Raw genomic sequence first — 13,994 nt, 5'->3', positions numbered from 1 at the left:
ACATTAGGTAAAAAAAAAAATCAATGTTTTATTTCTAAGAATCATATGCTAATTGCCCATGGTTTAATTTTAATTGAATTTTCAATTTATGAAGTATGTTGATAACCATTTTTTAATGGACAATGAGGACTATAATGGAGTCTATATGGGCTATCTTCAAACACAATACCTTTTGGAAGCCACAGGCTTAATATAAATGATAGTTAATATTGAAATATAGTTTCACACAGAAGTTATACCTAAACAGAAAAAAAGAAATATCATACAAGAGGATAGGAAATAGAGTGAACGAATAGAAGCAGGCTGTCAAAATAGCAGCATATTTTTCAGGATATACTTGATCTCTCAGTCATATAAGGTAAACAAAATTCTATAATTTGTTTTAAACTCTCATAAAATATACAGTAGAAGATAATAATGTTTACATGCATTAAATAGGTAAGACATGAAATCTGAACCATATTGCATTGTGTTTTCTCTTGACAGAAAAGAAGAATTTCTGGTATTCTCTAAAAGGAAGTGTATTGTGGAAATACTATGATAACTAGAATATTACTTCAGCAGTAAAAAGTGAAAATATTATTTCATGAAAGATTTCTAAGCCACTACATATAACAGAAAAAAAATAAACTAAAACATCTGTTTCAGATTTTTGTAGGCTAGAATTTACATTTCTAGCTGATACTTCCAACTAAAAAAACTAATTAGAACTACCACAATAAAAGCAATTTATTTACCTGGACTAATTTTAGGATTCAAATTCTTAATTCAGTTCCATTTTAAATTCATTATACATAGAAACAACTTGAGTAAATGATGAAAATACTCATTATATTTGTCTGGGGGGATGGTGGTGGTCATGAGTGCCCATTATATCACAAATAATATCTCTATGAAAAATGGTAAGAATTTCATATCATAAGAGGACAGAAAGTAGACTCAAATTCTTATACACCCTGGTACCTTACAAAACAACAGCCTAGTAGAACTATGCAGTAGAGCTAATGTTTCTTTCATTCTCTCAGGGTAGTGGCATCTCTTCTACTTCTAAATATTACCTAATAATTTCTCTTCCTGGCACTTACGAGCTGACAAGGCCAAGTGAGAAAAGCTTCATTTTTCTTTTTTTTTTCTTTTTTTTTTAGCTTCATTTTTCTTACAAATACCATTATAAATGCAAACAATTTATATTTCTTGTATGCCCAAATAGGATGAAAATTGCATAAAATGTGAAAAATAACCAAAGAAAAACCCAAGAGGTTTAAATATGAATTCTTCAGTTTAGGTCCCTGATCATTCTAACACTCCCAGGTTTTGTACTGGACTTAATAGAAAGCACTATATAGTCAACAATAGAGAAACAAAGCTTTTAATATTTATTCTATTTATGGCCTGACATAGTAATCCATCCCATTACATTGTCCTACACTTATTTTTGTTTAAAATGATCATGACTTGATATATCCAATTTAAAATACTTAAAAAGTTTTCTCTTCAAAACACATGAATTTTTATTCTTATTTTTTATTTTTAAAATGTTTTAATTTAAAATTTTTCTCAATATCATGTAAAAATATGAAATCTTATTCTTAATTAAAATATCTAAACATTGGGGGGAAATACCATAGTGGTTGCTGTGTGTCTTTTTGGTTAAAATTCCTTAATTAAGCCTGGTCATCTATTACTGCTCAGTTTCTCTTCTATGGTTATAAAATCTAGAAAAGAGCTTGTATATTGAGAAAAGGAGAAAGGAAATAAAAGTCCCTGTCACTTCTAACAAATAGTAGGAGGAACTTGCTTATTCCTCATAATCTCAAGCAAATGACTTGCTTTATGCAGAACAATATGTGAGACACAAGGGCTGAACTTAAAAGACTATATAAAGTACTTTTTTTGTTTGTTTTTTTGCGGGGCAATGGGGGTTAAGTGACTTGCCCAGGGTCACACAGCTAGTAAGTGTCAAGTGTCTGAGGCCAGATTTGAACTCAGATACTCCTGACTCCAGGGTCGGTGCTTTATCCACTGCACCACCTAGACGCCCCTATAAAGTACTTTTGAAAAGGTAAGGAAACATTCTACTGCTAAGGAGAGTTCCATGAGATTAATATGTTGTTTGTGAATAGTGAGGGGGGGGGTGTGTCTTTTTGTATATATTTTTTCTAGTCCTACAAATTTTTGGCAGAGACACAATTTTCTATTAGGCCACATTTAACAACAATACTCATAATTCTACCACATTCTTGTAGAATCCATTTCAAAAGCACATAAATATTTCTATGGAAATGGATTACTAGATATTCCTTGAAAGTGAGGAAAAAACAAAAAGCTATAAATACAGATTTTTTTTTATCAATACAAAATTAAAAATGTTTAAATACCAAGGAAGTTTCCTGAACAGTAAATAGAAAATGATATAAAGTACTGAATTTCTTTCAAGTTTTAGACCTGAATCATTTTAGGACTTGGTAATAATGAAATTTGCCCTGCCAAATAGCATTGTAGGAAAATCTTAGGGAGTAATGGTTCAAAATCCTACCTTAACATTTTTATTTTGCTTAAGGCATAAAATACTACTGTTACCAAAAACACAGAAGGAACAGGGAATTGTGAAGGGAGAACTGATTTTTATGGACATGCTACTATCTTACAATAATACCAATTAAGTCAGAAATAATTTAATTGCATTTTCTTCAATTGGAAAGTTACAAGGTTTACCACAAATAGTAATAAGAGCTGAATACATATGATAATGAATTTAAATATGAAAGGTTAGAACTCCTTATTTGGACCCCCCAAAAAAGTGATTTTAAGTTACATATATCAAAGTCTTCAAGGACACTTATGCCCATATTATAATATATATATATACATGTGCATACATACATGATATATATACATTACCTAAGGACTACTAATCATAAATTTTTCAGGTATCATTCCTGTAATACTAAAAATATCAGAAATAAGGTTCATGGTCAGAAATAATAACAGAAATGGGATGGAAGAGCCTATAAAATGCTACTAAACCCAAAGAATCATTTGAAGCCCTTAGACAAAAACAAAAGTGGCTCTTCAGTGAACAGTTAAATAATATGATTCAAGATTGGGAATTTATAAATACATGGCTTCGAAGCAGCGAAATCCTACATTACCATATTTAAACCTTAAAATTTTATATAAATCAGTAGATATAACTGGATGAGAGACTTCTGTCAGCTTTCACTCAGGTTAGTAACAATGTTTCAAATGATTTGTGAAATTATTCCACATTTGGGTCTTTCTCCTCCTTGCAAATCAAAAAAGGCAAAGGCATCCCTGGTCATTAAAGACAACAAAATTAAGGAAATGCAAAAGCACAAACCCCACTACTGGATATGTTTTTACCTGGGAGAAAGAAAAGAGCTGCTAAAGCTGGCTTCTCCATTACACAAGTTATCAGAAAACAACTCCGCCTCATTCCCTTCTCCATAATCTTCAAAATGCTCCTCCCCACTGATCACAGTCACGATGGAGTTGTTCAGGTCGGAGCTCAAGGATAGGTCATGTGGGCGGGATCTATAAGAGCAAAGAGTAAAAAGGCAAGCAAGCATTATCATTCTGACAAGGAAGCCTACTGGAACAAGTGCTGGAAGAACATGTGCTTCCTAAGACTGAATTTAAGAGACAAGAGAAAATGGTCACTGGTAAGGTCAAGAAACAGATATGAACATAGAAAACTTGCTTAGGACAAAGGCATTAAGAGGAGCTAGGTTCTTAACTGCCTGTTCAGTATGCTTTGCATTTATTGCATAATGTTGCCTAATAGAATTAACCTTTTAATACCCCAACAAAGTAAAGACAAGTTTTGAAATCTCTAGGACTCTGTAAATCCACAGTATCATCATAAAACAGTAATTCTAATTGAAACCATTTTTAAAAGATCTGAGAATTACAGTGGGTTCAATGCTTGTTCAAGGCAACCGGTAGACTAGAAAAAGGTTACAAATTATGCTGTGTGTATCCACCATCAGTGAACATGATTGAAAATGTTTCAGATGCTTTTAGAACGTGTACTATTATTAACAAATGAAAAGGTTATGTTAGATGAACTTTGAAACCTTTGTTTGAATAAAGAAATAATGGATCAGAATATAACATTTAAAATTTTATTAATAATACTATTAAAATTCCATTTTCACCTGACTCCAAACTGTCTCTGTAGCCAAGATCCTTATCTAATAATGCACTGTCCTCAGTGTTAACAAAAGAACAAAGTGCTTCTATCTAACAGCAAAGGTCAGAGAAAAAACACTCCGCTTAAACATGTTATTTCCTTTTATGAAGACTAAGCATTTATTTTAGAAACATGCTAGTTCTTGGAAAGAATTTTCAAAGTACACCAATATAAATGAGCATTTAGTCAGCCAGTGTTTCTCAACCTTTTTGAGCATGAGGACTCCTTTATAATATTTTCAATTATAAACAGTAACTAACAAGAGAAATAATGAAATAACTATACAAAATAAGGAAGGAATTCTTAGGTGAAACTCTTAGCATTCAACAGCGAAAGTCTAAATGAATTAACAAAGGGCAAAAGCAAAAACACTTTTGTTTGGGGTTTCCTTTCCAAGTCAAAAAAGTTTGTCTACCTTTGAATTTTTATTTCTTTCTTTTACATAATTAGAGCCAAAGAACCAAAAATTTAGAGCTGGAAGGGACCTTGGATGTTATAGGCTAGGAACTGATATCCCCATTTAATGGATGATGAAGCAGAGGTAAAGAGATGGTAGATAATTTGCCTCAAATCAGATGGCTGGTGTGCAGTACAGCCCAAGCTGGAACCTAGGTCTAGTGTTCTTTATTAATATGGGTGTGCATTTAAGGGTTATTTCTTTTTATTGCAGCTATTAGACCAATCAATTAATCAATTTATTAAATGCCTGCTAAATGCCAGGCATAATGCTAAGCACTAGAGATACAGAGGCAAAAATTAATAGTCCTTGTTTTTAAGAAGCTCATACTCTACCAGAGATATTTATGTTCATTAATAAGTATATGTAGAAATATAGACAAAATGAATACAAACTCTTTTGGGGGGGGGGTTGGGCACTAGCAGCTAGGAAGATCAAGAAAGGTAGCTTTATGGAGAAGGTGGCAGCACTTGACTAGCTTTGAAGGAAAAAAGAAGTCTTTGGTTAAGGAAGTAGATGTAAAAGAGGATTTTATTCCAGACATAGGGAAGAACAAAGCCAGGGGACTGAGCATCACGGGGGAACAGCAAGAAGGCTGGTTGGGCTTGATCCAATAGTAACATCAATTCAGTTCAAGGGATCATGAAGCTCCTACTTTCTGTTCAATACTATACCATGTATTAGGGATACAAAGAAAAAAATGTAAACAGTTCCTGTCTTCAAGAAGCTGATGTCTGACTGGGGTGAAACAACATGTACAGAGATAAATAAAAAGAAACTATACTTTTTTTGGTCTAGGCTTTTGGGTTCATTAGCATAGAAAATTCATTTTTTGATGGGGGGGGCAGGGCAATGAGGGTCAAGTGACTTGCCCAGGGTCACAAAGCTAGTAAGTGTCAAGTGTCTGAGGCTGGATTTGAACTCAGATCCTCCTGAATCCAGGGCCAGTGCTTTATCCACTGCACCACCTAGCTGCCCCCTTCCCAGTCATTCTTATTGAATAATGATTCTCTTCCTTAGTGCTTTTAAAATAAAATACTAACCTTTTATTTTTTAAAACCTAAAAAACTGGAACAAAAGGGAAGTAATATATTTGTCTCAGCTGTTAAGAGGAAGGATATTTTTACTTATGAAAAAGATTACTGGAGGAAAAGTTGATGATTTGATTATAGAAAAATAAAGATTTTACACAATAAAAAGCAATTGAAAGAAAGGAAAAATAAAGACTACATGATCATAAAATAAAATGGAAATAGACTGATAAAATTAATGAGACTGATAAAAAAGAATTCATTTATGTCAATAGATAATTTAAAAATATTTAAATAGAAAGGTTTTTCTATAATATGTCATGTATATACTTGAATCCATGAACTATTATTATATACAAGAAACACTAGAACCTTTCCCATTAAAAATAGCTGTCAAGGGGCAGCTAGGTGGTGCAGTGGATAGAGCACCAGCCCTGGATTCAGGAGTACCTGAGTTCAAATCCGACCTCAACACTTACTAGCTGTGTGACCCTGGGCAAGTCACTTAACCCCAACTGCCTCACCAAAAACAAAACAAAACAAAACAAAAAAAACTGTCAAACAGGCATATGTACTTTAGAACCCCCCCAAAATTTTTGGCAGTGATAAAGTACTTTAATAAAGTACAAGGATATAAAATAAACCCACAAAGTCATCCACATTTCCATAAAACATCAACAAAAATCTATAGGGGGTAGCTAGGTGGTGCAGTGGATAAAGCTCTGGCCTTGTCTTCAGGAGGATCTGAGTTCAAATCCGGACTCAGACACTTGACACTTACTAGCTGAGTGACCCTGGGCAAGTCACTTAACCCCCATTGCCCCGCAAAAAAAAAAAAAAAGAATTCAATAAACATTTTTCATACAGTGTCTAATGAATGAAAAGAATTGCATTGGTATGTATGAAAATTAATACTTAGAAAGGATGGGGTCCTTGCCCTCACAGGGTCTCTAACAAATGTTTTGCTGAATTCTATTCCATTATTTAATCCAAAGAGTATTTGAGCTATAGAATTTTGTTAAAGTATTCTAAGATAATAAACAAGAAAATTACAATGCAAAGAGCCAAAACCTTTAGCATCAGTTTCTTACCTTGTTATATTTGTTTATTCTTTCTCTCACCCTACAAAAATACTTCTCCCTGATCACCAACCAAGCTCAAATATGGATTGTATCTTTTAAAGTTCAATTTTCAGATATATGAGATTTTATGATGATGATTCCAAGAAAAAGTGGAAACTTCTCAGAATTCTGTCATATATTTTAATGGCTTACTTACTTAAGATCAGCATTTTCTTGTGGTCTTGCTCAGTGGGTAATTACATTCTGAGAACCGATCATTATGAAAGAAAAGCACAACTAATTTTATTTTGTAAATAATCTAAATACCACTAATTGGTAACATTCCTATAAGGCAGTCATGGGCTACATTAAGAGGACAGAGTTGCCAAGAATAGGGAGCTACAGTTCCAGCTAAGAAGTCCAATAGCACTCTATCTTCCCTTTACTAAAAAGCAACAACAACAAAAAGCCCAAAAAAGTATTTTCCCTTTTCTTTCTTTACTTTTTTTTCTCCAAAGAAATTTCTTTTCCATTAAACTATTATTTTCATCATTGAACTAATAATTTTAAGATTATACTTCACTGGCTCATATGATCATAGATGAAGGGGCCCTAGACACCATCTAGTACAACCTTCCTCATTTTATTTACAAGAAAACTAAGGCCTGGGGGCAGCTAGGTGGCGCAGTGGATAGAGCACCGGCCCTGGAGTCAGGAGGACCTGAGTTCAAATACAGCCTCAGACACTTAACACTAGCTGTGTGACCCTGGGCAAGTCACTTAACCCCAATTGCCTCACCAAAAAAAAGAAAAGGAAAAGAAAACTAAGGCCTCCAGGAAGAAAAAGACCCTTGCCCAAGGTCACGCAAGTATAAGAAGCAGTAAAGTATAAATCCAGTACTCTTCCCACTGTAGTCTGCTCTCTCCCTGACCTCTGCCAAGATTTCAGGTTTTGCAGATGCCCCCACTGGGAGCCCTCAACTTTGCTCACTCTGCCGGAAACAGACCCCCAACTCCACTGTCTCTGCTGTCAACCCTAGCCTTACTATCCATGGCCCTGGCCAACCTCGCTGTGTATTTGTGTATTCCGAAGATAGTAGAAGACTTCCATGCTCTGAACAATGGAGGGAAGGGCTGTGGTTACAGGGAACATGCTTTCTCAAAATCATTCCTGGGTTCAAATGTCAGGGATGTGACTTTACATGCTATAATGGCATTATTGGCAAGTTCATGTATGGGAATTAATTTGTTGATAAGAATTTCATCCTGAAGTACACTTGTCCATTGTAAATGCTGTGCCCAACAGAAACGGCTCATAGTTTTTCCTCTGTACTGCTAAGATTGACTGGTTGGTTGGCAAGCACGTGGTCTTTGGTCAAGTGAAGGAAGGGAAGAACATCATGGAAGCCATGGAGCACTTCAGATCATGGGACAGCAAGATCAGTAGGAAGATCACTGTTGCTGACTGTGGACAACTCTCATGAGGCTTTTTTGGTTTTTTGTGTTTTGTTTTGTCTTAAATATTAAACATTCCTCTGGCTCTGGGAAGAACATCCCTGAACCCTGTCTGCCCTCACGTCCTACTATCCTTGTGCTCCAGCTGGTTGCAACTCTTTTCGGATATTTCCCCTTTCCTTCCACAAGTCTGGTTAGACTGCAAAATTAAGTTTATGATTAAGAAAGAAAAACTAATTTACAAGAAAAGAGATCTATGTTTTGCTCCTTCCACTGATTCAGATCACAACTCCATCACACCTCAGTAGACTGTCTCAAGAAATGCTGTGTCTAAAGACCAACTTTCTGGCTCTAAGGTTCACTAAACAAAAGTTGATAAAAAGCCCATTGCTAGTCTCCTACTGAAGTCTTTCCAACTTTATAGGACTTGACAAGAGTTTACAAATCCCTGGAAAAGCCATAAGAGAACCTGAGTCACCTACATAATACAATGAGGCATGAAGTAGGATTTCACTAGAAGGCTTAAGACCCTAGTATTCTATTGACCTAATAGTTGCTACAAGACTTCCAATGTGTTACATAAGTAGCAAATTGTTTATATAAGGTTGGATTCTTGGTAGCAAGTTCTAACAGGAAAGCAAGATAATATACTTTAGGTTCACCATCTATTGATCAACAAATAAAGCATTTATTAAGCAGCAAATGCGTGCCAGACACTAATGAAACATGTTACCAGGAAGGTTAATATTTATACTAGATGGAATGATAGAATTTTAATGCAAGAAGGGAACATTTTAGCAGGTCAAAATAGTAAACCCTCAGCCCCTAGAGTACTATTCTAACCCACAGTTTTTCCCTGTACTAACTGCAGCAAATAAATGAAGCAAGTTATCTTTTATGCTCTCTAGTCTGCAAACTTCCCTCTTCCCTATCTCCAAATATAAAAGTTTATGACTTTATGACTATGCCAGAGATGACATAAGAAATTAGCTATTGACATAGAGTCGGGGAGGGGTTCCCTACTTGAAGCCTCCATGCAGATTCTGAATAACTCTAAGATCCTCCTAGAAGATGTTTCTTTTTTTTTTCTTTTTGTTTTTGCAGGGCAATGAGGGTTAAGTGACTTGCTCAGGGTCACACAGTTAGTGTCAAGTGTCTGAAGGCCAGATCTGAGCTCAGGTCTTCCTGAATCCAGGGCTGGTGCTTTATCCACTGTGCCACCTAGCTGCCCCCAGCATTTCTTATTAGATTGTAAGCACAGAGGAGGTATCCTATTTTATTTTTGTTTTTTATTGCCTGGCAGAGTATATTGTCCATAGAATGCATGTAAATAATTGCTATGGGGCAGCTAGGTGGCACAGTGGATAAAGCGCCGGCCCTGGATTCAGGAGTGCCTGAGTTCAAATCCGGCCTCAGACACTTAACACTTACTAGCTGTGTGACCCTGGGCAAGTCACTTAACCTCAATTGCCTCACAAAAATAAATAAATAAATAATTGCTGAACTGAAATCTCGCCCTTTCATCACTGAGTATGAGAATATAGCCAAAAGGTATGTTTCTCTTTTTGCCTACATTTCTTCTTCTCCTCCTGGTTAAAACATAAAAATAAAGTCATGCATAAAAATAGCAATTTATTTGGAATCACCAGATCAAAATAGTTCATGTTTGGCATATAGGAGGTGCTTAATAAATCATTTGAAATTCCTCTTATAGAGAAATTAATATTGAAAGAGATCATGGGAGTTGGGGCATAAGGGAAAGTATTACCATTTGTCTCAGATAAATTAATATTGGTATAAATGGCTAAAACATAAACTAAATTACTCATATGGACCCACTATCTGTATGAGATCTATAAGATGTTATGTTACTTAGGCAGACTTTTCACATTAATCAGTGAATTTGCTCTGACAACTTTCTTGACAAGTAAATTTAATTAATGAGTTTACTGTTTATTAAATACAATTTTATTTGTTTTACTTTCTTTTTTTCTTTCAGAGCAATGAGGGTTAAGTGACTTGCCCAGGGTCACACAGCTAGTAAGTGTCAAGTGTCTAAGGTCAAATTTGAACTCAGGTCCTCCTGAAACCAGGGCTGGTGCTTTATCCACTGTGCCACCTAGCTGTCCCCAATTTTACTATTCATACCAAATACTCAATGTACCTGTTTTACTACTTAAAGAAAGCATTTTTTCAAATCCAGAGTAATTTTGTATACATACTTGTCCGGTGTGAGGAGCAATGGCCCATTCTCTGGTTCTTCCATGCCATCTGGGCACTCTGAGTGACCAGCAGAATCAATAGCGCTGTCTGTCTCTACTTCATTGTGCATTTCGTGCTGCACCAGTGTGCTGGTATCCTCATCCGTGAAGGTTTCACATTCACTATAAGTACTCTCTGAACCCATGTAAGCACTGTCTGTTACCTCATTTGCCTATTAAAGAATACAAAAATTACATAAATCATACAATTCCATAGACTTAATTCAAGGGAATAATCTTCCAATATAAAAGGCTTCAATTTTCAAATTCTTTGTTCCAGCATTTGAAAACTACATTTTTATATATTAGAAAATGAAAAAAAAAGAAAGAAAAAGAAAACAAGGCTTCATTCTGCCTATATATATATATATATATATATATGTATATATATATATGTATATATATATATATATATATATACATTGAACCATCATCAATATTTTTTTCTGCATTCATAATGGACACAGCATTATCCAGTATCCAATGAAGACTATCAAAGCTGCAGTTTTGTAATTTAAACAGGTAGGTTAATTGACTTTCAGGCTACTATCACTTAATTGATTTTCAGGTTACTGTCTGACTTCTCCAAGGCACTCAATCATTTTCCAACTTGTATTGTATTTCTATGTGCATCTTATCACTCCTACTAGATTGTGATCAATTTAAGGCCAAGGACTGTGTTGCTTTTTATCTTCATATTCCTAGTACAATGAATTTGTTTTTTAATTGACATCAGTAAACTGTATAGGGGAAATGTAATTTGTAGGGAAGGTTATTTCAGTGTTGGAAAGTATCTGTTATGTTGAAACAAAATGTATCAATACTTTTTAAAAAATGTTCTGAATTATGGTTAATTGTTTGAAGTCACAAAAAATCAGTTGCTTTAAAACTGTATAGACACAAATTAAGTGTATAAACATATTTCCCAGTCAACCTCTTTTTTGCTTACAAGACTTATTTGAATTTTCCTTTTCCATCATTTGTAACATTCATCATGAAGAAAATATGCATTCTATTTGCTCTGTACTTTGTCTTGATTCAGTGCAGGTCATGGTCTTCTTCGAGAACAAAGGACAAGGGGCAGCTAGGTGGTGCAGAGAATAAAATACCGGCCCTGGATTCAGGAGGACCTGAGTTCAAATCTGACCTCAGACACTGGACACTTACTAGCTGTGTGACTTTGGGCAAGTAACTTAACCCTCATTGCCCCGGGGGAAAAAAAGGACAAACAATAACAACAATTATTTCAGAATCACACCACCTCTTTTTAGGGGCTCAAAGTTTGTAAACCAAAATGTATTCTAAAGAACTTTGAAAAATTAATGTTCAATAGCTTGGAAATTAGTATTTTCATTCCTAGAAAAAAAACTAAAGGAAGTTCCCATTAATCAGGTTAACCTTGTCTCAACATCCCCCTAGTGATACTGTTCTCATTCTCATTTGTCCTCTTTCCTCTCCTCTCTTTCATTTCTCCTCCTCTCTTGTGATTTCATCAGCACAGAGAACTTAACAGTGTGGAAACTCCCCGGACAAAGCTGAAGAAAATCATGAAACCAGCTGACCAGATTCATTACAAATTAATGTAGCATTTTCTCAACCGTGCCCTCATTGCAGCATTAGGCAATCTTTTTACACCTTCCTGACTGAGTCACTATCCCACTCACCACAGCATCTTTTCCAAACCTCTTCATCTTTTCTCAAACTCCCATAGCTCTCCCCTCCTGACTGTCTCAGTTTTGCCTATACCACTGGAAAAAAAAAAAAAAAACCAAACCCAGGCCATTCACCAAAAGCTCTCTCTTCTCCTTTCCATCTCACCTCACTCAGATGTCTCTCTTTACTATCTTCTCCTTTACCTGTTTAACACACGAAGCGGCCCTTGTTTTTGCCAAGGCAAACCTCTCTACTTATACAAGTGATACCATTCCATCTCATCTTCTCCAAGAGATCTATCATTGCTACTCTCACTACTCTTTAATTTCTTCCTATAATGGCTCCTATAAACATGACTATGTAGCCTATCCTCAAAAAAAATCCTCACTTGATCTGTCCATTCCCACTAGCAAGTGTCCTAATATCTCTCCCTTTTGTGACTAGACTTGGGAAAGCCATACACAATAGGTGATTCCACTACCTTTCCTCTCACTCTCTTTTTGATTTTGCAGTTTGACTTTTGATATCATCATTCAACTGAAATACCTCTCTCCAAAGTTACCAATAATCTTTTTGTTTTGTTTTGTTTTTTTAGTGAGGCAATTGGGGTTAAGTGACTTGCCCAGGGTCATGCAGCTAGTAAGTGTTAAGTGTCTGAGGCCAGATTTAAACTCAGGTCCTCCTGACTCCAGGGCCGGTGCTCTATCCACTGTGCCACCTACCTGCCCCACCAATAATCTTTTAATTGCTAAATATAATGGTCCTTGTACAAAAATATTTATAGCTGCTCTTTACCTGGTAGCAAGGAATTGGAAGTTGAGGGGGTGCCCATCCATTGGGGAATGGCTGGACAAGTTGTGGTATATGAATACAATGGAATACTATTGTGCTGTAAGAAATGATGAGCAGGAGGAGTTCAGAGAAACCTGGAGGGTCTTACGTGAGCTGATGATGAGTGAGATGAGCAGAACCAGAAGAACATTGTACACAGTATCATCAACATTGAGTGTTGACCTACTGTGATGGACTATATTCTTCTCACCAATGCAATGGTACAGAAGAGTTCCAGGGAACTCATGATAGAAGAGGATCTCCAAATCCAAGGAAAAAAAAAAAAAGAACTGTGGAGTATAGATGCTGATTGAACCATACTATTTCTTTTGTTTTGGGTGCTGTTGTGTTTTTTTTTTTCTATTTTGAGGTTTTGCATCACTGCTCTGATTTTTTCTCTTGTAACAGGATTAATGCAGAAATAGGATTAATGTTATTATGTGTATATATATATATGTATATGTATATAGATATATAGATATAACATATCAGATTACCTGCTGTCTAGGGGAGGGGGGAGGGAGGGGAGGGAGGGAGAAAAATCTGAAATTGTAAAGCTTATATAAACAAAAGTTGAGAACTATCTTTACATGTAACGGAAAAAAAATACCTTATATGTAAAAAAAAAAAAAGAATGTTGAAAACTACACTTACATGTAACTGGAAAAAATAAAATAAAGTAAATATAATGGTCTTTTTTCAATCTTCTTGCTCTCTCTGTAGTTTTTGAAACTGTCAATCACCCTCTTCTCATTGATACTTTCTTCTCTCTAGGTTTTTATGACACTGCTCTCTCCCAATTCTCCTCCTACCTGTCTGACTGCTCTTTCTTACCTCCTTTGCTGATTTTCATCTAGGTCACCCATTCTAATAGTGGGTGTCTCCCAAGGCTCTGTCCTCTGACCTGAGGCTTCTATTTTTCACTCAATACTCTGCATCAGCTCTCAAAGATTCAATTATTGGTCTCCATGCAGATAATTATCAGATCTATTTGCTCAGCCATAATATCTCTCCTCATCTCATCTTGCATTT

General features: G+C 35.4%; 1 protein-coding gene and 1 pseudogene across 2 annotated transcripts in view; one reads left to right on the top strand and one right to left on the bottom strand.

Moving 5' to 3' along the window:
• The window catches only part of RAB11FIP3 (RAB11 family interacting protein 3), a 156,375-nt gene that overhangs the window by 50,097 nt on the left and 92,284 nt on the right, over positions 1-13,994 (bottom strand). For both annotated transcript variants that reach the window (XM_043967092.1, XM_043967100.1), the window contains exons 4-5: positions 10,440-10,651; positions 3,385-3,555 (exon numbers count right to left, since the gene is read on the bottom strand). In XM_043967092.1, coding sequence (XP_043823027.1) covers positions 3,385-3,555; positions 10,440-10,651 — 383 coding nt within the window. The remainder of the gene's footprint in view (positions 1-3,384; positions 3,556-10,439; positions 10,652-13,994) is intronic.
• LOC122746590 lies at positions 3,674-8,246 on the top strand (annotated as a pseudogene).

Source organism: Dromiciops gliroides, chromosome 1 (genome assembly GCF_019393635.1).
Source record: "Dromiciops gliroides isolate mDroGli1 chromosome 1, mDroGli1.pri, whole genome shotgun sequence".
Taxonomy (NCBI): Eukaryota; Metazoa; Chordata; class Mammalia; order Microbiotheria; family Microbiotheriidae; genus Dromiciops; species Dromiciops gliroides.
This window is presented reverse-complemented; position numbering and strand designations above follow the sequence as displayed.